The 23573-nt window shown below is 44.3% G+C and overlaps 2 protein-coding genes across 2 annotated transcripts in view; one reads left to right on the forward strand and one right to left on the reverse strand.

Moving 5' to 3' along the window:
- Positions 1 to 8206, forward strand: part of HAUS6 (HAUS augmin like complex subunit 6) — a 46929-nt gene extending 38723 nt beyond the window's left edge. Inside the window, exons 16-17 of the mRNA XM_058672491.1 lie at positions 5254 to 6303; positions 7360 to 8206. Coding sequence (XP_058528474.1) covers positions 5254 to 6303; positions 7360 to 7421 — 1112 coding nt within the window. The 3' untranslated portion in view covers positions 7422 to 8206. The remainder of the gene's footprint in view (positions 1 to 5253; positions 6304 to 7359) is intronic.
- Positions 8207 to 13412: 5206 nt separating this feature from the next.
- Positions 13413 to 14972, reverse strand: RRAGA (Ras related GTP binding A). The gene has a single exon (XM_004581084.3). It carries the CDS (start codon positions 14733 to 14735, stop codon positions 13794 to 13796), a length of 942 nt encoding a protein of 313 aa, XP_004581141.1. The 5' UTR covers positions 14736 to 14972; the 3' UTR covers positions 13413 to 13793.
- Between the last annotated feature and the right edge of the window lie 8601 nt (positions 14973 to 23573).

Below are 23573 nucleotides of genomic sequence, written 5' to 3' on the forward strand. Positions count from 1 at the left end.
GAACTTTATCTGCTGGTTCACTCTCCAAATAACCACAATGGCTGGTGCTGACGCAATCCGAATCCAGGAGCCAGGATCCTCTTTGGGGTTTCCCATCCAGGTGCGGGGACCAAAGGTTTGTCCCATTCTCTGCTGCATTCCCAGGTCATAGCACACAGCTGGATGGGAAGTGCAGCAGCTAGGACTCAAATAGGCATACATTTGGATACCGACATAAATTTTAGCAATGAGACAGAACAGAGAGAATCAAATAGAGAGCTCCCATTTGCTGGTTCACTACTCAGATATCCATAGCACCTGGGGCTGAAGCTGGGTGGTAATCCACATGAATGGGCAGGAACGCATTGACTTGTGTTATCACTGTATTGGCAGAAAACTGGGAAACAGGGACTGGAACCAGGAATTGAAATGCGGTATTACCTTGTGGGATGTGACTGACTTAATGACTAGACCAAGTGCTAACTATGATAGCATACAGTTTTGTTGTTTGGAATGTACTTTATTTGGGCACTTTAAAAAAATTCTATGGCTGACTAAGTGTAGATGGGTTAAGTGTATCAGCTTGTGACACTAACAACCCACATAGATGGTGATTCAAGCTCTGGCTGCTCCACTTCTCATCTATCTCCCTGCTAATGGTCTGGGAAAAGTAGTGTAAGAGGGCTAAGTTCTTAGGCCCTTGCTACCCAAGTGCAAGACCCAGATGAAGCTCCTGACTTTAACATGGCCAATTCCTGGCTGTTGTAGCCATCTGGGAAGTGAACCAGAAGATGGAAGATATTGCTCTTTCTCTCTGTCTTTTTCTCTCCCACTCTGAGTATCACATAAAAAAGATCAATCTTTTAAAAAAATTCTCCTTGCCTCCAGATATGATCTGTAATCCACGTTTGGACCATAGAGGCTGTGTTTTTGATCAGTAAGCAGAAACATCAGCCAGACACTCGTGTGCAGGGCTGCAGGTGAAGCTGCAGTCTGTGATGTTAGCATCTCACACAGGCACCAGGCAGACCTTGCTACTTCGCTTTCACCCAGTCCCTGCAGATGCACCTGGGGAAGCAGCAGAGGGTCACCCAAATGCTTGAATCTTGCACCCATATGGAAGTTTCAGAAGAATTCCAGGTGCCTGACTTCTTCCTGGCGCAGCCGCAGCGTTGCAGCCTTTTAAGGAGTGAACCAGAAGATAGAGGGTTCTCTGTCTCTTCCATTATCTCTGTGACTGTTTTTCAAGTTAATAATTATTCTTGAAAGCAAAAAGCCATTTTTAAACCAGTGTGCCCTGGAAGCCCCTGGAAAACTACTCAGATTGCTGAACACTTTTTTTTCCTATGACTTGTTTTTTTTTTTTTTTTTTTTAAGATTTATTGGTTTTTATTGGAAAGTCAGGTTTACAGAGGGGAGAGACCAAGAGAAAGATCTATCTGATGGTTTACTTCCCAAGTGGCTGCAATGGTCTGAGCTGAGACGATCTGAAGCCAGGAGCCAGGAGCTTGTTTCAGGTCTTCTATGCAGGTTCAGGATCCCAAAGGCTTTGGGCCGTCCTCTATTGCTTTCCCAGGCCACAAACAAGGAGCTGGAGCATCTGGGACACAATCTGGTGCCCATATAGAACCCTGGGGGTGCAAGGTGAGGATTTAGCCACTGAGGCATGTGCCAGGCCCGACTTACTTATTTTAATTAAAAGGCAGAGGAGAAATAAAGATCTTCCATTCGCTGGATCACTCCTGAAATGGCTGCATTGCAGAGCTGAGCTAATGTGAAGCTGGGAACCAGGAACTTCTTCCGGGCCTCCCAGTTGGGTACAGGGGTCCAAGTCTTTGGGCAATTCGCTGCTGCTTTTCCAGGCCATAAGCAGGAAACTGGATCAGAAGTGGAGCAGCCAGTACATGAACCAACACCATATGGGATACCATTGCCACAGAGTGGAGCGTTAGCTTACTGTGCCACCACATTTGCCCCATGACTTAAAATTTGTGCCAAGTTCTGACATCAGTGTCCTTGCAGAGGCAGATCATCTTGGGCAAATGATTAAATATATTTTTGCTTATGTAAATGATTATTTGTTTGAAAGACAGAGAGGGAGGGACAGAAAGAGAGAGAGCTCTTGCATGCACTGGTTTATTTCCCAAATGTCCACAAACACCAGGGCTGGGCCATAGCAAAGCCATAGGGCGCAGGAACTCAAGTGCTTGAGCTGTCTTTTTATACTTAAAGGTTTGTTTTATTCATTCGAAAGGCGGAACTACAGAAAGAGGGCAAGAGAAAAATATCTGTACTTGTCTGAGCTGGAGTTAGGTGAGGCCGAAGCCAGAAGTCTAAGCAGGTAGACCATCTTTGCTGCTTTCCTAGGCACATTATCAGGGGTTTGGATGAGAATGGAAGCAGCTGGGACTCTAACTGGTTCCTCTGTGGGATGCTGACACTGCAGATGGCATCTTAATGTGCTATGGCCCAGTGCCAGTTGGGCCAGCATTTGGTGCTTCCCAGGTGCCTTAGAAGGGAGTGGGATTGGACTAGAGCATTAAGGACCTGAACCAGTACTCATTTGAGATTCCCAGGTAACAGGCAGTGACTTAACTGCTTCACCACAATTCTGGCCCCTGAATAATCCAATATAATTTAGTTTTGCTAGTGATTGAACTCAAGTTGGACTGATCAGAGCCTGGACGACTGATTGGCAAACTGTAGCTTGTGAACTAACTCTCACCTGTCTTGTGAGTTTTTGTTAAAAGAAAAATGTATTAAAGACAACTTTTCTCATTTGTGATTGTATTATTTGAGCTGTTTTCATGCTGTAATGGCACAGTTGGATAACTGAGAGGAACCTGATGGACTGTCCACTCTGTGATTGGCAAAGCTGTTACACTCAGGACAGCTCTGAGTATAGATCAGACATTTCAGTAGAAATTTTAAATAAGGAGGAACAAGGACCTAAAACATTTTTTGAAGAACTGTAGACATGTAACTTTACCAGCATTATTAGAAGGAAAAAATGGTTAAAATAATGGCCAGCAAGAGTGGAAGTATCTAATTGGAACAAAATCCCACTGGTTAGGTTCAATGTTCTGGGATTTTTTTTTTTTTGTAAGATTTATTTTTGCTGGAAAGTCAGATTTTACAGAGACAAGGAGAGACAGAGGGAAAGATCTTCCATCTTCCACTCCCCAAGTTGCCTCAATGGCCAGAGCTGAACTGACCCAATGCCAGGAACCAGGAGCCTCCTCTGGGTCTCCCATGCGGATGAAGGTTCCCAAGGCTTTGTGCCATCCTTAACTGCTTTCCAGGCCACAAGCAGGGAGCTGGATGGGAAGTAGAGCAGCTAGGATAAAAACTTGCTCCCATTTGGGGTCCTGAAGCATGTAAGGGCTCCACTAGGCTACTCACTGGGCCCAGTGTTTTTGAGTTTTCAAGACTTATTGCTTGTTGGCATTTCTGGTGGACAAACGGGCAAAATAACAATTGCTGCTTGAGAGCGTGTTTGAGAAAGCTGGTCAGCTTGTTAGAAAAACAGTTGGGACATTTTCATGTGAGAGTCCTCCACCATGATAGTGCTCCTGTTCGTTCCTCAAAAACAAGTGCAATTTTTGGGAAGTTTCTTTGGGAAAGTGTTTATCAACTACCTTGCAGTCTTCATTTAGTTCTTTTTGATTTCTCTTTGTTTTCTAATCTTAAAATATCTTGAAAGGCATCAAATTTTCTTCAGTTATTCTTGTAAAAAAAAAACAGTATGGTTAAATTTCCAAGATCCTAGTGCTTAGAGATGCATATAGTAGCTGAATTAGTGTTTATAAAAGTATTTTGAGCTTCATGTTGCTTAAACTAAGAAATAATGTTTATGTTTTTATTTCTATCTTTATTTCATTTTCCATGAACTTCTGATTTTACATTTGGTTGAAAGGCAGAGAGAGACAAAGACAATCCAGAGAGAGAAAATTCTTATATTACATCCAGTGGCTTACTGCCCAAATGCCTGTAAAAGCTGTGGCTGGGCTGATCTGAAGCCAGGAGCCCAGAACTCAGTCTGGGACCCACATACATGAGCCATCATTTGCTACCTTGTGGGATGACATTAGCAGAAACTGGATCAGAAGCAGAGGCAGAACTTGAACCCAGGTACTCCTGTGTTGCATGCCAGCATCCCAAGTGGCAATTTAAATGCTATGCTGAATGCCCATGTCCCATGAACTTTTTCAAGTCTCCTCTTTCTGCTCTACTATTTGGTCCTTTAAAGAAAAAGCTTGGGCCCAGTGTGATAGTGTAGTAGCTAAAGTCCTTGCCTTGAATGCACTGTGACCCCATGTGAGCATTGGTTCTAATCTTCCCCCACTTCCCCTCCAGCTCCCTGCTTGTGGCCTGGGAAAGCAGTTGAGGACGGCCCAAAGCCTAGGGACCCTGCACCTGTGTGGGTGACCCGGATGAGGCTCCTGGCTCCTGGCTTCAGATTGGCTTAGCATCAACTGTTGCGGTCACTTGGGGAGTGAATCAGCGGACGGAAGATCTTGCTCTCTATCTGCCTTTAAATAAAAATGAATACGTTGAAAAAAAAAAAAAAAAGAAAGAAGAAGAAAAAACTTGCCAGGCTTGGCCTAGATGTACAAGAAAATGTGTTTGGAATTCATGAGAGTCATGTGTGCCATATAAAAATCTGTGTGTATTTCAGAAACACTTGTTATTTGTATTTGCCTGTGGGTTTTCATTTGGAGGTGAAGATTTTTGATGTTAATGTTTGCTGTTTAGTGGAGGCTTGTCATAAAATCATTTTATTTTTGAAACACTGACTTAGTAGCTCTATCTTCATCACTAGAAATTAAAATGTTTGGGCCCGGCGGCGTGGCCTAGAGGCTAAATTCCTCGCCTAGAAAGCCCCGGGATCCCATATGGGCGCCGGTTCTAATCCCGGCAGCTCCACTTCCCATCCAGCTGCCTGCTTGTGGCCTGGGAAAGCAGTTGAGGATGGCCCAAAGCCTTGGGACCCTGCACCCACGTGGGAGACCTGGAAGAAGTTCCTGGTTCCTGGCATCGGATTGGCACGTACCGGCCATTGTGGTCACTTGGGGAGTGAAACATCGGATGGAAGATCTTCCTCTCTGTCTCTCCTCCTCTCTGTATATCCGGCTTTCCAATAATAATAAAATCTTTAAAAAAAAAAAGGAAATTAAAACGTTTAATTGCATGCTCTATGTTTGAGAATATTGGTAAATTGTGTCAGTGTGTTTTATTTTACGTAAATTTTCTTTTTTCTCCTCTTTTAATTAGTAACTGAAATTAGGAGCTCATGGAGAAAAGCTGTTGAAGAAGTGGAAGATAACAGAACTATAGAACCAGTTCAGATGGATAGTGAACATAGAGAGGGATTGTCTGAATCATCATCTGTGTTACAGAATGAAAGCAAAATTAGCATGGGCAGTTTTCTCTCAGCAGCTGCTGTTTCAGATTTTGTTCCATCTCATTTGCCAGAAAACAAAGGTGTTTCCGATGGCCCTAGTAACGTACCACAGAGGTTTCTGGAGACCAGTTGGATAGTTGAACCACGAGCACAATGTCAGACAGATTTGTTGAATTTAAAAGTAGCTTGTAAGCAAGATGCAGAAGATACAACTTTACCAAGAAACCTTTCTGAAAGCAGCCAAACAGAGACATTTTCCCCTGCTGCAAGCACTAGGACAGATCTGATGGGTAGCAGGGAGGAGGACTACGTTAAAACGTTGGACCACTCACAAACTTCTTGCGAACCTTCCATGCATAAAAGTATGTTATGGAACTCTTTTCAAATATCAAGTGAGATGAGTTCTAGGAATTTAAAGGATATGGATTTTGGCATATTACATGAAACTCTTCCAGAAGAAGTTGGTCACTTAAGTCTTAATAGCTCCAGTAGTTCGGAGATGAATTTTAAAGTGGAACCTGACAGAACTGTACACAGTGACCTTTTTCCAGCTGATTTTCTGGGAGAAAGACAGAGTCCTCCAGAATCAAATTTCAGTCTGCAGGCTATTTGCAACAGTTTTGAGGCTTTGAAGAAGTCTCTTTCCAAGCAGAGGGAAGAATCTCACCTCTTTAATCCGGAAACATTTGAAAAACACAAATTGGAATGGAGCCCTAATCAGCAAAACGTAGAAGCAGATGAGATGCTTGACTTTCTGGGCACTCGTGATTTGCACATTGGCTATTCAAAACCATCTTTACGCATGTCCGGTGGAGAAAGAAAGCGGTCTCTTTCACCGCTAATTAAGTTTTCTCCGGTGGAACAAAAATTGAGGAGCACAACACCCGGTAGTCTTGGAGAGTTGCTACCTAATTTAAAAGGTAAGATTTAGCTAGATTTTGCATATTTTTTTTCGTAAAAATTATAGATAGTGAGTGTTGCGCAATCTTTGATAATGCAACAAAATGTGCTACTTATTTATTCATGTTCCAGGATGAAAAGAACAAATCATGCATATATTTGGGATCTCTGTTGCTGTGTTAATTTATAATTGGGTTTGGGGCACAGGTAAGGAAAATCCACCAAAACCAGGATAATACTACTTAAAGAACATAAAAAATCCAGTTGTAGAAACACTGCTTTACTATTGCAGTGATATTTTACCTGAGATTTGCTTTGAAATAAGTTTGGTAGTGGGTAAATGAGAAGAAAAAATAGGAGTGTGGTCCCTGTATAAATTTCCTAGGGTTTCTGTGACAAAATGTTCACAAACTCTTTGGCTTAGAAGCAATTTATTATCTCTAGAGACCTCAAGTTATGGAGGCTAAGAGTCTCCAATCAAGGTCTTGGCAAGGGCCCTGTTCCTTCTGAAACCACTAACAGAGGGTTCTTTCTCACTTCTTAGAGCTTTTGGCATCCCTAAGGAATTTCTTGGTTTGTGACATTGTGGCTCTGACTTTGGCTTCCATTTCTAAGTGGTGGTTTTATCTTGTATCTATGTATATCTTAAAATGACATTAACCTTGATAGTGATTACATCTGCAATGACTATATTTCTGACCGAACTCATTCAGTTGTTAATACTTTGATGCACACCTATCTGGGGGTGGGGCACAATTATAAACATTCAGTGTTAAAAATTTTTGAAGCCATGTGTTGGACACTTTAGTCATAGTTTAAACTCTTGTATGTTTCTTAACTTTTAAAAACTAGCTGTATAGTATATTAGGACAGATATGGATCTGATAATATTTGTCAACGATAACTAAAAAAGTGGTTCTTTGAAAAATATTCTAGGAATAATGTACCAATTTCTTGAAAAAAGATGCTTCAGTGAGAATGAAAGTAATCTTACCTTGACAATGAGTGTTTTATTAGATTGAACTCCGTCCTACTTATTTATGTTTCTTTATAATTTTTTAAAATCAATTTTGCAGAAGAAGAATTCTTGGGAAAGAGCGTTGGTGCAGAAGACTCTCTGTTGGACTTGACAAGATGAAGCTGTTCCCAGTTAATTTAATATGGTGGTGCACTTAAAGGGAAACGTTGTTACACAATGGACACTAGTGTATAAGTTAAATACACATTGAAAGTGTAGCTCTGTTTTCAGCTAAAAATCACAAATGCCTTTTAACCTTCTATAATGTTTTTAGATAAGGAAACTATTTGGATATTTTCTTTGTAGAGATAGGGGAGTTGAAATATGAAGTGTTTAGAAAGCAAATGTCAAGTTATGGGAAGGTATTTTGACTTGAATAATCTTATAAGCATTAAGTAAATGACAAAAGTACTTTGAGTTATAATGTTATAGTTTCAATCATTTAACATCAGGATGAGTAGTTTTTGTTATACTTTTATTAAGTGGTTAACATAGCCATTCAATATCCTTTCATTTTAGGAAAACCACTTTTATTGGTTCTTTATGGAACATTCTTGTACTATCCCTAAAAAAGTGAGAAAAGTATTATCTTAGGAATTGTAGGTAAGATGACAAATTTTAAGACTGGGAAAACTCTAAACAGGCTTAATGATTATTCAGGTAGATTGATCTTGAGAAATAACGTTTGATGGAATAAACTGCATGTGAAGATGAATTAGGATGGGGGCAGAATGAATTTGGACCAAGATAGAGTCAGGTGGCTGGACACCTACCTAATGCTGTCATTTGGTGATCTGTTCTGTGGGTTGTCCAATAGATTTTGTACTTAGTTTAATTTAGACCTTGAGAGGTTAATCCTAGTTTTATATTTTAACAAAAGTGTAAATTAAAAGTTTATGAATCTGTTTTGTGGTTGGTTTTCTTGTAAAGTGGGGATGCTGTTTTTAGGAAAACAGCTATGTAGTTTCCACTATTTACTGCTCAAAGCTATTAACATTTTCCAATGTTGATGCATAAAAGAGACACAGAAAAATCTTCCATCCACTGGTTCACTCCCCAAGTGGCCACAATGGCCAGAGCTTAGCTGATCCGAGGCCAGGAGCCAGGAGCTTCTTTCAGGCCTCCCATGCGAATTTAATGTTTCAAAGCTTTTGGGCCACCCTCTACTGCTTTCCCAGGCCACAAGCTGGGAGCTGGATGGGAAATGGAGCAGTAGAGGCATGAACTGGCGCCCATATGGGTCCTGGCAGATGCAAGGTGAGGATTTAGCCACTGAACCGTTGCACTAGGCTTGTCAAATTGATTTTCTTTAAGTTGTGTGTCCTGTCCCAGTTTGAAGACTAGTCTTTTTTTTTTTTTTTCCAAGATTTATTTTTATTGGAAAGTCAGATATACACAGAGGAGGAGAGACAGAGAGAAAGATCTTCTGTCTGATGATTCACTCCCCAAATGACTGCAACGGCTGGAGCTTAGCCAGTCTGAAGCCAGGAGCCAGAAACTTCTTCCGGGTCTCCCACGCGGGTGCAGGGTCCCAAAGCTTTGGCCTGTCCTTGACTGCATTCGCAGGCTACAAGCAGGGAGCTGGATGGGAAGCGGGGCTGCTGAGATTAGAACCGGCACCCATATGGGATCCCGGGTGTTCAAGGCGAGGACTTTTACCATTACGCTATCGCACTGGGCCCGAAGATTAGTCTTAATGCTCTAGAAGAAAGCGCTTATAGTTACCTTTTCTTTTTTGCTTTGGAAAAGAGAAAGAAAAATCTTTCCTAGAGGATAAGATTTCTTTATTAATACAACAAATTAGGGACTTTGCCAATTCACTAAGAAACCATTCCCCAGTGCCTTAAGTGCAGACTTGGCATACTCAGGAGGAAATGCGTCTATCATACTAGTATATGAAAAGTGCTAAGGCCATTATTAATCCCTGAGCACATCTTTTTTAGTTGGTTCACTCCCCAGTCACAGGGACCCAAGGTTTTGGGTCATCGTTCACTGCTTTCCCGGGTGCATTATCAGCAGGGAGCTGGATATGGTGCTGCAGGCAGAGGCCAAAACTGTCACACCAGAGCAGGGTCCCCATACCAGCAAGTGTTTAACAGTCTGCCTTGTCCTTTGTGTGCCTGTACCAGAGGGAAGTGTCTTAGATTTATCACTGAATGCAGCTGTCCAACTTCAGGGCCCTGCCCCCAGTGTCACCTACAAAGTTGCCTCTTTAATGTTTGGAACTGGATTGATACAGTGCCTTAGGAATTTCCATTTCTGGCTCATTCATGGCTAATTCTGTAACAGGGTTTCAGTTGGAAGGCATATAAGGCCCTGTACATAGGTTTTATCTATTGCCCCTTCAACCACCACCTCCCATTTCTTACTGAAATGTTTAGTGAGTACTGGTCTTCAGAAATACTGAATCAAAATTCTTCTGAAGCTGGAATACTTATCTTCCACCTCTGCTCATCACATTTACAGCTCTCTTTTAATTTTTGGAATACATCTACTTTCTACCTTCAAATCTTAATCCATCTTTTTGATGTTCATCAAATGCTTCTATTATATATTTATGGCTGTATGTAATCTCCCCATTTATATAGATACCTGTATAGACATATGTAAAGGGTGTATATATTCACAAGGTGCATACCCTAGTAGCATGTATTATTTGTAGCAAATGTTTCAATATTGGAATTGTTCTAACACGATGGTAAAAGTAAAGGCAAGGAGATCTGATTTATTGCTGCACTGTATTTTTTCTCATTCATGTCAAAGTACATAAACTATTTGGTTCACTATTTGTAAAATGTAAAGGTGGTAAAGTGTTATATAAACATCAAATTGAAGCCACATCATACTGTCTCAGTTATTGTTTAAAGAGGACATGCGTGTAATGTTGCTAAACATGAAAAATGTTAGCAGGTACAATTTTGACAAGTTAAGCATCAGGAAAAATTTGGCAAGAAACAAAAATGCTGGCATTTTGAAATCTTTACAATATGTTTCTGCACTATGAGGACAATTTTATCTAAAGAAAAAACAGAAATTCTCCAGCCTTTTGTAAAAGCATACTTTTTTTTACCTACTGACTGTATTAAAATTAAAGAGTATATGTTTAAGGATATCTTTGACTTAAAGTATTTGCTAAAGTGAAATTGGTTTTGCATTATGTTTAATTATAGGGCCCTGTGCAATGTTGGCTCAATGGCTAAATCCTCACCTTAGAAGCACTGGGATCCCATACGGGCACTGGCTCCTGTCCTGGTTGCTCTACTTCCTATCCAGCTCCCTGCTTGTGGCCTGGGAAAGCAGTCAAGGATGACCCAAAGCCTTGAGACCCTGCACCTGGGTGGGAGAGCTGGAGGAAATTCCTGGCTTTGGATCAGCTCTTCTCTGGCTGTTGCAGCCATTTGGGGAGTGAACTGGTGAATGAAAGAGCCTTCTGTTTCTCCTCTCCATAAATCTGATCTGCCTTTCCCGCTTTAATCAAAAGGAAAACAGTGGCCCGGTGCGGTAACCTAATGCCTAAAGTCTTCACCTTGCACATGCCGTGATCCCATATAGGTGCTGGTTCTAATCCTGGATGCTCCACTTCCCATCCAGTTTCTTGCTTTTGGCTTGGGAAAGCAGTCGAGGATGGCCCAGGAACTTGAGGCGTTGCACGCTTGTGGTAGACCTGGAAGAATTCTCCTGGCTCCTGGCTTTGGATATTTCTGTCTCTCCTCTCTGTATATCTGACTTTGTAATAAAAATAAATAAATCTTTAAAAAAAATTTACATCATATAATTGATGTAGGGTTACCTTTTTCATGTACATGGCAAGATTACATTCTGTACTTAAAATTTCGGTGCTGTATGGCACTATTCCTTTTGAAAGAATTTTTATTACAAAGTCAGATATATACAGAGAAGAGGAGAGACAGAGAGGAAGGAGGAAGATCTTCTATCCATTGATTCACTCCCCAAGTGACCACAACAGCTGGTGCTAAGCCAATCTGAAGCCAGGAGCCAGGAACTTCTTCCAGGTCTCCCACATGGGTGCAGGGGCCCAAGGGTTTGGGCCGTCCTCGACTGCTTTCCCAGGCCACAAGCAGGGAGCTGGATGGGAAGTGGAGCTGCTGGGGTTAGAATTGGTGCCCATATGGGATCCCGGGGCTTTCAAGGCGAGGACTTTAGCCACTAGGCCATGCCGCCGGGCCCGCTTTGTGGCATGTTATAAATATGCTCTAGATATAATTGGCTTGAATAAGTGTTCAGTATCATACTGTTTGGCTCTGGACTTTTCATATGATTAAAAAGAACCATGCTCTATAAACCATAAAATGATCATAGAAAATATTAATAACTTGGCTAACAGCAAATTTAAGAGAATCGGTGGTTCAGGTTTCATTCAGATTAATATTTAATCTCAATAGTTACTACATGTACTCTTAAGTGGTTTATAGAAATATACCATTAAGAATTTTGTTATGTGGAGTGTACAACTAGTAGTTCTGAATAGATGATGTTTGTAATTTATATTTCTACAGTTGCTGGCCTTGTCATGGGTAGGGGCTGTCACTACATCTACTGCTAGAAGGCTGTCACTTTATAAAGCCTTGGAAATGCTAAGGCACCATAACTTATTTTTACTACTTATACAAAGATACTGCCTCATCTATGAGAAGAAGGTTGGAGTTGTGGATCAGAGAACCTAAAAGTGATTGGAACTGGAATAGGAGATTTTAGCTTTCTTTTTCTGATTTCACCATATCACAATTGCCAGTCGGAATTAGGAACCTATCCTTCCTCAAAAGTAGTCTAAGAGTTATTTTTAGAGATTTATTTTTTATTTGAAAGGCAGATGTTAGAGAGCAGAGGCAGATTACTCCCCAGATGGTTACGAAGGCCAGAACTGAGTCCAAACCCAAGAGCTAGGTCTCCCGTGTGGGAGCAGGGGCCAAGGACTTGAGTCCTCCTCCGCTGCTTCATCAGGTCCCAAGCAGGGACTGGAAGTGGAGCAGCCCCTTGAACACCATGCCAGCCCCGCAGACATCCAAGAATTTGATCAGGGATTTTTCTAGCTCCAAGACACAGATGGGGAAGTTCCAGAGTGGAACACTTGTGAGAGAAGTCACTGCTCTTTCTGGGCTTCGGCATCCTCACAGTGTAAATTTGGAAGCATGAGGAATAGTTTATAGTTAAAAAGGATTTTTCTGACCAATCCCTCTGTCAGTAGAGGAAACAATTCGGTCGAATTGTCAGAAGAGGGGGAGTTAGATTGTTGGGATTTAGTTTTATGACTTACTAAGGTCACGCCAGTTTTGCCATGTATTAAAATGTAAAAGTAACACTTCGGGCCCAGCACTATGGCTCAGTGACTAAATCCTTGTCTTGCATGCCAGGGATCCCATGTGGTGCCAGTTCATACAGTTCATATCCCGGCTGCTCCGCTTCATTTAGCTCCCTGCTTGTGGCCTGGGAGAGCAGGGGATGGCCTCACACCCATGTAGGAGACCTGGAGGAGTCCTGGCTCCTGGCTTTGGACCAGCTCAGCTCCTGCCGTTGGGCAGTGAACTGCCAGCAGAGGATCTTTCTGTGGATCTAACTTTCCAATAAGAAACAAACAAAAGGACATACTTCATAGGTTGTGAAGCTAAAGATAGATAAAGGCAGTTGAAATATTTATAAATACTTGGTATTTATCAAGGGCTCAAATGGTTAGCCAGACTTCAGTAATTTGAGAAGAATGGCTCACTTAAGTAGTAATGATAGCAAATGTACATCCTACTGAGTATGTGCTGGGTACATTCTAAATACTTTCCATGTTTTATTAACTTTAAGCAATCCTGGTATTATTCCCATTTTACAAATGGAGAAACAGGCACAATGAAATTAAGATCAGACACGTGAAAGGACCCAAATACTGAGCCAGTCAGGTGGTCTGGCTCAGGGGCCATGCCTTAACCTGCAGGTGCTATCAAGCACTGCTGAAGGGGCCCGGCTCACACATCACATCTGGTGCTGAAGAAAACTGTGGGCAGTTAGAATCTGCAATTTACATACTAAGCAGCTTGAAATTATTTCAAGTAACACCATATTTTAAATTGCTAACAAATGTTTATTCATGACTGAAGCCAAGAACAATTTATAAATGCATTTTAATACCTTGCTGATAAAATAGTAACATTCCATCTTTGCGGTCTCCTCAGGAATACACAAGTTCTTTGTAAAGGCTTTGATGTGCATTATCTATTAGAACCAAATAATCAGGACACACACACACACACAGACCACCTACTTTAGTGTTACAGCATACCGACTTTTCTGAGGGGTCATCTTAAAGCTCTACTGGATAGCTCAGTAAATAGCATCCAATGTTTAAGGGTTGGGCAACGGGAAAAAAGGTGGGAGTAATAAGCAGTACACTTTGAAGCACACGACATGATACTAAAAATAAAGGATGCAGAAAAAAGGGAGGGTGGGGAGGGCAATTCAGCATTTTCAGGGAGCATTTGGCAATATTCAACGCATGAGGAGACTGTGCTTGGGGCCATCCACTCTCTCCAGCTTCTCAAAGTGTTTCCGGGCATTGCGAATGTTGATGAGAGTAGCTGCAGAAGGGATGGACGGATCTGACATGACCACCATCACGTACGTGTTGGAGGTGAAGATGTCGATGAAGGCAGCGAAGTTAGAATTCCTGACTTCCATGCTCTGGAAAGAGGCGGCCAATTTACTGCAGCTCAGCTTGAACTGCTTAATGATGTTGCTGATCTTCTCAAACCGGTGGACGTCCCGCTGCTCCTTGCACTGGTAATGGGAAATGACCAAGAACGTAGCTCTCTCGAACAGCAGGACTTCGTCGGCCTCGATAATCTGGGCAAAATTCCTCAGGTTCATCTCCAGCTGCTGAACGTTGGGAATCAGCTGATAGACGATGCTGGACCAGGCCTTGTAGAGCGTCTCATCCCAGATGGACGTTCGGAAGCAAGCGCACTCCAGCGGGCGAGACAAGCGCCTCAGGTCTTCCTCTCGCTCTTTGAAAATCAGGTCACGCTGGTCCTCCTGCACCAGATCCATCTTGTGCACCAGGCAGAAGATTTTGGCGTCGGGAGAGTTCTGGAGGATGGCCTCCAGGCACGACTGGTAGTAATGCATGTCCTTCTCCAGCTCGCGGCTCTCCACGTCAAACACGTAGATCAGGACCTCGACGTTGCGGAAGATGTTGTCTCGCTGGCTGGTGAAGTAGTTCTCCATGAAGGTGTCCTGGCCGCCGCAGTCCCACAGGTTCAGCACCAGGTTCCCCAGGAAGCGGACGTGGGAGTGCTCCACGTCAATGGTGGCGCCCAGGCGCCGGGTGTCGCGGGCAATGTAATTGGCAAAGATGATGGATCGCATGCTGGTCTTGCCCGACCCGCTCTTCCCCATCAGCAGCACCTTCTTCTTCATGGCTGTGTTGGGCATCACCCGCCGGACCGCCGCGGACTGGGCCTGAGGCGCGCTGGACGGGGCTGCGCACTGCCGCCGGGGAGGCCGGGAGCGCGAGCTCGGGCAGGAGGGGCCTCGGCGGGGCTCGCGCTCCCAGGGAGGACGGCGCCCGAGGCGGACGGGCCGGACGGCTGCAGCCGCTCGGGAGACTTGCCGGCCGCTGAGGTGAGCCGCCGTCGCCGCCTCCGCCTCCGGGCCACCACCCTCTTCCGCCCGCGATCTCGCGAGAACCCCGCGCTCCCGCCGCCACCCACTTCCGGCGTTGGCGTCTCTGGAACGCGGCGCTGGGCTCACGTCACCTGTCGGTCATGGAGAAGCCTGCTGGTTTAGGGGAGACCCGAGAGGGGTGGCCCAAAAGAGTAAGCGGAAGAGAAGCGCCAGAATTCTGGTGTTTTGTTGTATTTAAGCAGGGGTTCACGGTTGCCAGGGATGCAGTGTCGGGCGCCTGCTGCCCTCTCGTGGCCTAAAGGTGACAAGAACGCCAGCGCTACGGCCTCGCCGCGCCCCGACCCTCCCCGCCAAGCCTGCTTTGAGAGCGGTGATTTTCCACAGGGCGACCGGCAGGTGAATGGGGCAAAGGCCCGATGAGTGTAGACAGGGCAAATGAAAACTGTATCATCAGGAAGGAGACTGAGAAATTAAGTCATTACTTAGCGCCATACAAGTGGATAAATAATGGTGGAGACACCCTGACTCCCAGTTACTGCCTTTTTTTTGTTTGACGTTTATTTATTTTTATTGCAAAGGCAGATTTACAGAGAGAAGGAGAGACAGAAAAAATCTTCACTCCCCAAGCTGCCGCAATGACCGGAGCTGAGCCAGTTGTAACCAGGAACCAGGGACTCATGATCTACCACGGGACTGCAGGGTCCCAAGGCTTTGGGCCATCCTACACTGCTTTCCCAGGCCACAAGCCGGGAAACTGGATTGGAAGTGGAGCAGCTGGCACATGAACCGATACCTATAAGGGATCCCGGTGCATGCAGGGCCAGAATTTAGCCGCTGAGCCATTGCACTGGGCCCAGTTATTGTTTTTTACTCATCAAGGAAAGTTCCTCTCTCAAATCTGTTTTTCTCATAATCTCAGACTCGAGAGTCTAGAATCAGAATCTCAAAGACCAAGACAACTATTCTAGGGAACCAATGCATTAGCTCCATCCTCAAGTAACCCAGTGAGTGAATGTTTTCAAGCGAGGGAATCGTAGCTTGGAGTGGTTGAGTAAGTTACAAAAGGAGTGAATAGAATGTGGATTCATACAGTGTGACTGAAGGGTATCCTGGCCGCTGTGCCTACTGCAACCCTGATGCTTCTGCTGTTGGTCTTCAAGTAGATGAATCACTGGTAATCCAGTATTCAGAGTGAATATCATTGGGTTACAGGTATTAGGATATTGTAAGTTAGAATGCCTCATATCTACTGTCAGACCCTTTTTGGAGTGTTTATCACACTGGACCAATGCAAGTAATCCATTATTCCATTCATTCATATTGTGGATGTGCACAGGTTTTGGCCCAGCAAGTGAAGTTGCTACCTGCCATGCGCTCATCCCATAGAGGTGTCCTGATTTGGGTCCCAGCTGCTCTTCAATCCAGCGTCCTAGTGAGGTGTCAGATGATGGTCATATTGGGGGAGTGTCCTGGCAGCTCCCAGCAGCATGGCCCAGCATGGGCTGGTGTGGGCATTTGGGGAATGACTCAGCAGGTGGAAGATCTCATTTTCTGTCTCTCCCTGCCTCTGTCTTTCAAAGCAAAAGTATGCAAGAAAATTAAAAAATGGCCCTTACCCTTTTATGGAAATAAAATATACAGTGAAAGGCCATAATACAAAATAAAACATAGAAAATTTCTCAATATACTCAAACTCCGTTTTATTTTCATGGTGACTGTTATTCTGGAACCTTTGGATCTGCTCCACAGGCCTCTGGGCTCCTTCCTTAGTCACTCTGGGTTTCCTTCTCCTTACTCTTTTGAGAGCCTGTTTTCTTTCTTTTTTTAAAGATTTATTTTATTTTTATTGGAAAATCAGATATACAGAGAGGAGGAGAGAGAGAAAGATCTTCCGTCTGATGATTCACTCCACAAGTGAGCGCAACGGCTGGTGCTATGCCGATCCGAAGCCAGGAATCAGGAACCTCTTCTAAGTCTCTCATGTGGGTGCAGAGTCCCAAGGCTTTGGGCCATCCTTGACTGCTTTCCCAGGCCACAAGCAGGGAGCTGGATGGGAAGTGAAGCTGCCGGGATTAGAACCGGCGCCCATAGGGGATCCGAGTGCGTCCAAGGGGAGGACTTTAGCCACTAGGCCATGCCCTTGAGAACCTGTTTTCCTTGAAGGCTAATCCACTTGCAGCTGATTCACTCATTTAGTAGAACAAGTTTCCCAATAGCTCCCCTTTCAGTTAACAGTCAAAAGCACTAACACAGGGATAGACTTGAGTAACTTCCTGTTGAAAAGTGTTGAGAAGGGTGAATATTTGGCACTAAGTTTAACAAACCAGTTGGGATGCCTGCATCCCAAGTTAGGAGTGCCTAGGTTCGAGTCCTGGTTCCACTTAATATTTTGGCTTCTTGCTAACGTGCACCCTGTGGGCTCAAGTGATTGACTTCTTGTTCGAATCCTACCCTGATTCAGCCTGGCCCAGCTCTGGCTGCTGATTGACATTTGGGGAGTAAACTGGCACAATATCTCAACTGCTTCTCCCCGTCCTCCTCCTTCTACTTCGCACTACTCCAGTTTCAAATACAATGGTAAAGTCTGTGAGTAGCACTGAAAGACCATGTTTCCTGAAATGGCAGGACCGTTTGAGGGAAACTTGTTGCCTTTATCTTCCAACTTCTCTTTGGCTGATGAGATGCTCGTGGTTCATGCATTGGGATGCTGTGAATGGAAGCGTGATCAGAAATAGTCTGATGGCTGGCTAGGGACGGAATCTAAAGTCCTAGGCCGCTTTAGTCTTTCCATTTACTGTGGCACCCCAGTCCTCACTGTTTCTAGGTTCCCTCAGGTCAGAGACCTTCTGTGTTACTCTTTCCAGGGCATAAAAACCACTCATCTCCCATGTGGGTGTAGGGACTTGACTACTTGGACTGTATTTTTCTGCATTCCCAGGTGTATTTGCAGGGAGCTGGAGAAGCTGGGATTTGAACCAGGCAGCACAGAAAGCAGCTTAGCTCCCAGTGCCACATTGCCGGTCCCTAATTCCTTCCTAAACAGATCTTCCACTAACCAACCAACCTATTCATAGTATAATTTGAATATGTGCCTATTGAATGATCATGGTGTTACCCATTGATTCATTCCTTAGGTGACAGCAATGGCCTGGGCTAAGCTGTGCTGAAGACTGGAACTCAAGGTCTCTCACATGGGTGGCAGGAATCCAATCAGTTGAGCCATTACCACTGCTTCTCAGTGTCCTAATTAGCAAGAAGTTAGAGTCAGGACCAAGAGCTAGGAATTAAATCCAGGTGTGTGCAATGAGTGCCTCACCTGCTGGGTTGTCTTCCCCTCTGATCCCAACTTTATCCTTACTCTCTTGTTTCATTGTTCTTATTTCAGTGGAATTTTTAGGAGAGCAGATAAATGTATGTTCAGCCTTATTCAGAAAGAAGAAATCCAGAGCCGAAATATTCAAAAGTGAATAATTTGATAATGATGGTGAATGAGTCTTTTGAGAAGGATTTTTCTTTTAAAAACACATTGTTTACATGTATTAGATTGTCACATCGTACTTAACTGCATACAATTAAAAATATATTTAAGAAATGTTGAAAACCTTACTGATCTATAGCTTACATATTATAGCATTCATCTAATGCGTGTTACTGTGCAGGCTCGACACCACAGCTCAGGTGTGGGGTATTTCCACTACCCTGAAACATGTCTTCTCCTTGTTTGCTTCCAGCCTCTGCTATTCCGTTGACTCCTGGGCAGCCAGACTTGTTTTTCTCAAAAAATTTGCCTTCTCTCAAAATTTCTAATAAAAGGAGTTAAAAAATTATATATTTATTTCATTTTACTTTTATAAAATTAGCATAAATTCATTTATTTTTTTAAATTGCTGCATAGTATTTCAGGGATAGCTCAGTGGGTTACACCTTGGTGCTGCCATCTTATATGAGCACCAGCTTGAGTCCCAACTGCTGCACTTCTGATATAGCCGTTAATGCACCTGGAAAAGCAGCAGATGGTCCAAGTGCTTAAGCCTCTGCCATCCAAGTGGGAGACGTGGAGTTGTCTCTTGGCTTCAGTCTGGTCCAACTGGAAAAGGAACCAGCAGATGGAAAAGTCTCTCTCTCTAACTCTGCCTTGCAAATAGATAAAATATTTTGAAGAATTATGCTGCACTGTATGACTACACACTGCTATCTTTTGTCCATTTACCAATTGAGATGAATTGGGATTTTCTCCCTGGCTCTTAGGTGATCATGAATAATGCTGCTATGAATGTCTATACATAAGGTTTTAATGTGGACATAAGTTTTCATTTCTCTTGAATAAATATCCAACATTGGAATTTCTAGGTCATATTTTAAATACATGAGCTGTACCATTTCACACCCCTACTAGCAAATTTATAAGGCTCCATTTTTTTTTCTCACCCATGGCAACAATGTTGGATTAAAGCCATTCTGATGAATGTGAAATGGGATCACATTATGGCTATAATTTGCTTATTCCCACTGACAGTTGATGATGTACATTAAGGATGTACTGAAGACCACCCTCAGCTTTGATGATATATAACAAGGAGACTCAGGATAGTCATACTTACAGCTACACTTTTTAAAAAAGATCTATTTATTTGAAAGAAAGAAAGAAAGAGACAGAGATAAAGAGGTATACATTTCATCTGCTGGTTCATTCACACATGGTTGCAATGACCAGATCAGGGCCATGCTGAATCCAGGAGCCTAGTACTCCATATGGGACTCCCAAGTGGATGGCAGGGCCCAAGGAACTGGGCCATATTCTATTGCTTTCCCAGGCACATTGGCAGGGAGCTGTGTGGGGGGAGGTGGGGTAGCTGGGACTTGAACCAGTGCTTATTTGGGATTCCAGTGTTCAAGGCAGCAACTTAACCCACTGCACCACATCAGAGACCCCATAGTTATAATATAAAGAGCTCACAGAGGCCAGCACGTTGGTTCAAATGGGTAATCCTTGACCTCCAAGCTCCAGCATCCCATATGGGTGCTGGTTCATGTCCTGGCTGCTCTGCTTCCAATCCAGCTCCCTGCTTATAGTCTAGGAAAGCAGCAGTGGGTGGCCCAATGCATTCGGATCCTATGCTTACATGGGAGACCCGGAAAAAGCTCCTGGTTTCAGATTGGCTCAGCCCCAGCTGTTGGTGGAAGTTGTGAGGAGTCCAGGTGCATTCTCTCAAAGGTTCCCTCCCAGTGGAATCACACAAGATGTACTTCATTCCTCTACACAAAAAGTGTGAGGTGTTGTATTCTGGGAGATCTCATTAGGGACGCAGTTCCCAGGTGTTTATTGGTGGTCAGTCATGCAGTTACCATCTGCCTTTCATGTAGGAATACCCCAGTGTTCAGGCTTAACTTCCATGTTTGTACGCCAGATTAGGCATAGGGAGTCATTCCTGCAGAGAGCAGGGTCGGGGGGCGGGGGAGTTCTCCAAATCCAAATTCTTAGCCTATGGCCAAACTTGAAAGCTGAACTTTACAAAGGTAGCAGTTTTCAGGCTTGCTATGTAAACTCCTTTGTGTAATAAGCGTCATTTTATTTTTTTAAAAAAGGTTTTATTCGAAAGGCAGAGTTACAGAGAAAGAAAGAGGTTTCCATCTGCTGGTTCATTCCCCCTCTGCCCAGATGGCTACAATGACTGGCCTTCAAAGCCAGGAACCAGGAGTTTCTTTTAGTCTTCCATATGAGTGGCGGGAGCCCCGCGACTTGGGCCATCTTCTGCTGCTTTCCCAGGCTGTAAGCAGGGGGCTGGGTCAGGAGTGGAGCAGCTGGGATATGAACTGCTGCCCATATGGGATGCCAGCATTGTAGGTGGCAGCTTTACTTATTATGCTACGATGCCAGCCCCAGTAAGTGCTTACATTGTAAGGATCATCATGTTGATTTCTATGTGACAGCTTGCTGAGATTCTGATAGGGATTTCAGTGAATTTGAAGATTAAAAAAAAATCTGATCTTCCACAAATTAAAAATTTACTTACATTTATTAGAAATGCAGACTTATAGAGGAGAGACAAAGAGAAAGATCTTCCATCTGATGGTTCACTCCCCAAGTGGCTGCAATGGCTGGAGCTGAACCGATCCAAAGCCAGGAGCTTCTTCTGGGTCTCCTACATTAGTGCAGGGTCCCAAGGCTTTGGGCTGTCCTTGACTGCATTCCCAGGCCACAAGCAGGAAGGAGGATGGAAAGTGGAGTAGCTGAGATATGAACCAGTGCTCATATGGGATCCAGGTGGATGTAAAGCAAGGATTTAGCCACTAGGCTATAGCACCAGGCCTGCAAGATCAGCTCCTTAGTAATATCAAATGTCCTGTTTCATGAACATTCATTTAGTCCTTCAGTTTTCCTTAGCTGTGCTTTGCAGTGTCATTGTTCAAGCTATGTATACACTGGGTTGTAGTTCAGCTCTTTGCTGCCGATCCAGCTCCGTACTAATGTGCCTGTAAAAGCAGCGATGTGATCCTTGCTGTCCGGGTGAGAGACCTGGCTGCACCTGCAGCTCCGAGCTTCAGCCCAGCCCAGCCTCAGCTGTTGCAGCAATTCAGGGCAGCAACTCAGGGCAGATTGTCTCTCTCCCTGCCCCAATCCCCTTCCTCTGGTCACTGCCTTTCAAATAAATCCTAAAGAGAAGGCTGGTGTGCAGCAGTGTAATACTTTTAAAACTAGCACAAGGTTACTACAAAAAAAGTGGAGAAAAAAATGGAATAAAAAGATAACATGCATTTTCCATAGACTTTTTTTTTGGTAACCCTTATAGTCTTTTAATTCTTTCAACATTTTTTTTTTAAAGATTTATTTTTAATACAAAGTCAGATATACAGAGAGGAGGAGAGACAGAGAGGAAGATCATCCGTCCGATGATTCACTCCCCAAGTGAACCGCAACGGGCCGGTGCTGCGCCGATCCGAAGCCGGGAACCTGGAACCTCTTCCAGGTCTCCCACGCGGGTGCAGTGTCCCAAATCCTTGGGCCGTCCTCCACTGCTTTCCCAGGCCACAAGCAGGAAGCTGGATGGGAAGTGAAGCTGCCGGGATTAGAACCGGCGCCCATATGGGATCCCAGGGCGTTCAAGGCGAGGACTTTAGCCGCTAGGCCAGGCCACGCCGCCGGGCCCTCTTTCAACATTTTAAAAGTGCAAAAACCAGGCCACGCCGCCGGGCCCTCTTTCAACATTTTAAAAGTGCAAAAACCAGGCCTGGCGCGGCCCTCTTTCAACATTTTAAAAGTGCAAAAACCAGGCCTGGCGCGGCCCTCTTTCAACATTTTAAAAGTGCAAAAACCAGGCCTGGCGTGGTGGCCTAGTTGGCTAAAGTCCTCACCTTGAACGCCCTGGGATCCCATATGGGCGCCGGTTCTAATCCCGGCAGCTTCACTTCCCATCCAGCTCCCTGCTTGTGGCCTGGGAAAGCAGTTGAGGATGGCCCAAAGCCTTGGGACCCTGCACCCACATGAGAGACCTGGAGAAAGTTCCTGGCTCCTGACTTGGGATCAGCACAGCACCCGGCCGTTGCGCTTACTTGTGGAGTGAATCATCGGATGGAAGATCTTCCTCTCTGTCTCTCCTCTTCTTGGTATATCTGACTTTGCAATAAAAAATAAATAAATCTTAAAAAAAAAGTGCAAAACCATTCCAGGTGAATTTGGCCTGGAGACCAAAATTTGCTGAATTGTTTTCTGGAGCTTAATATGAAAGAAAAAAATAATTAAATGTCCTACAATTCAAGATGTCTCAATGCATTTATTAAAACTAATGGAGAGATTCTGGGAGTGTAGAGAAAAAGGCATCAAAGTTTTCAGCTTTTTCCAAAAGTGCAGAATCAATAACGCTTTGAACCGAACCACCTGCTGCTGCCTGCCTCTATGACTTTCGACCAAATCAGAATCACCTGGTTCCTTCCCAGCCTGTGGATTTCGGTGCAGTGAAGTTGGGACACGAATCCAGGCAGTGGCTTTCAGTCCCGGGCAAGCCGAAGGAACGCCACAGTAGGGCAAGGTTTCTGGGGGAGGGCAAAAGAAGTCTCTAGAAGCATGACTGCTAAGCATGGCTCCTGGCGCAGCAGCAGCAGCAGCACGAAGAGGGCCTGTGAGGAAGGCACAGTCTCAGCCCAGCTCAGCCCAGCGGGTGAGGGCCTAGTAAGCTGCTTTGCATCAATGCCAGGTGGTTCGATTTCAGACTCACTGCCGCACCGCATCATTACCCACAGCTGGAGCCGTGATTGACACCCACGTGAGCAATAAAGCCTCGGCGCTCATAAAGGGCTTGAACTCCATCGTGCAGGTCTCTGGGTAACAGCGGTTTTGACGCGCTCATAGCTCAAGGCCTGGGTTTCCGCCATACAGAGCTGGAAAGGACTTTCAAGGCGCAGCTTTCTAGGAGTCAAGACATGTATTTGCACCAGCAGGGGTATGTACCAGCAGACCCCGGAAGTAGAAAATGCCCCAGCGGTGACGCAGGCGAGGTTTGGCCATTTTGGACAATTGACTGTGCTGTGTGTGCAACTTGGGCACCCACTAGCTTTCAGAAGTCACCTTCCAAGTTCCTTCAAGCTTCTCCAAAGTCCCATGGGGAGACAGAATCTTGGGGCCAGCTGGGGGAGCTTCCCGACTCACAA

The sequence above is a fragment of the Ochotona princeps genome, chromosome 14 (assembly GCF_030435755.1).
Source record: "Ochotona princeps isolate mOchPri1 chromosome 14, mOchPri1.hap1, whole genome shotgun sequence".
Taxonomy (NCBI): domain Eukaryota; kingdom Metazoa; phylum Chordata; class Mammalia; order Lagomorpha; family Ochotonidae; genus Ochotona; species Ochotona princeps.

Excerpts from the sequence above, each read along its gene's own strand:
- RRAGA (XM_004581084.3), bottom strand. The coding sequence starts at position 14,735 with ATGCCCAACACAGCCATGAAGAAGAAGGTGCTGCTGATGGGGAAGAGC.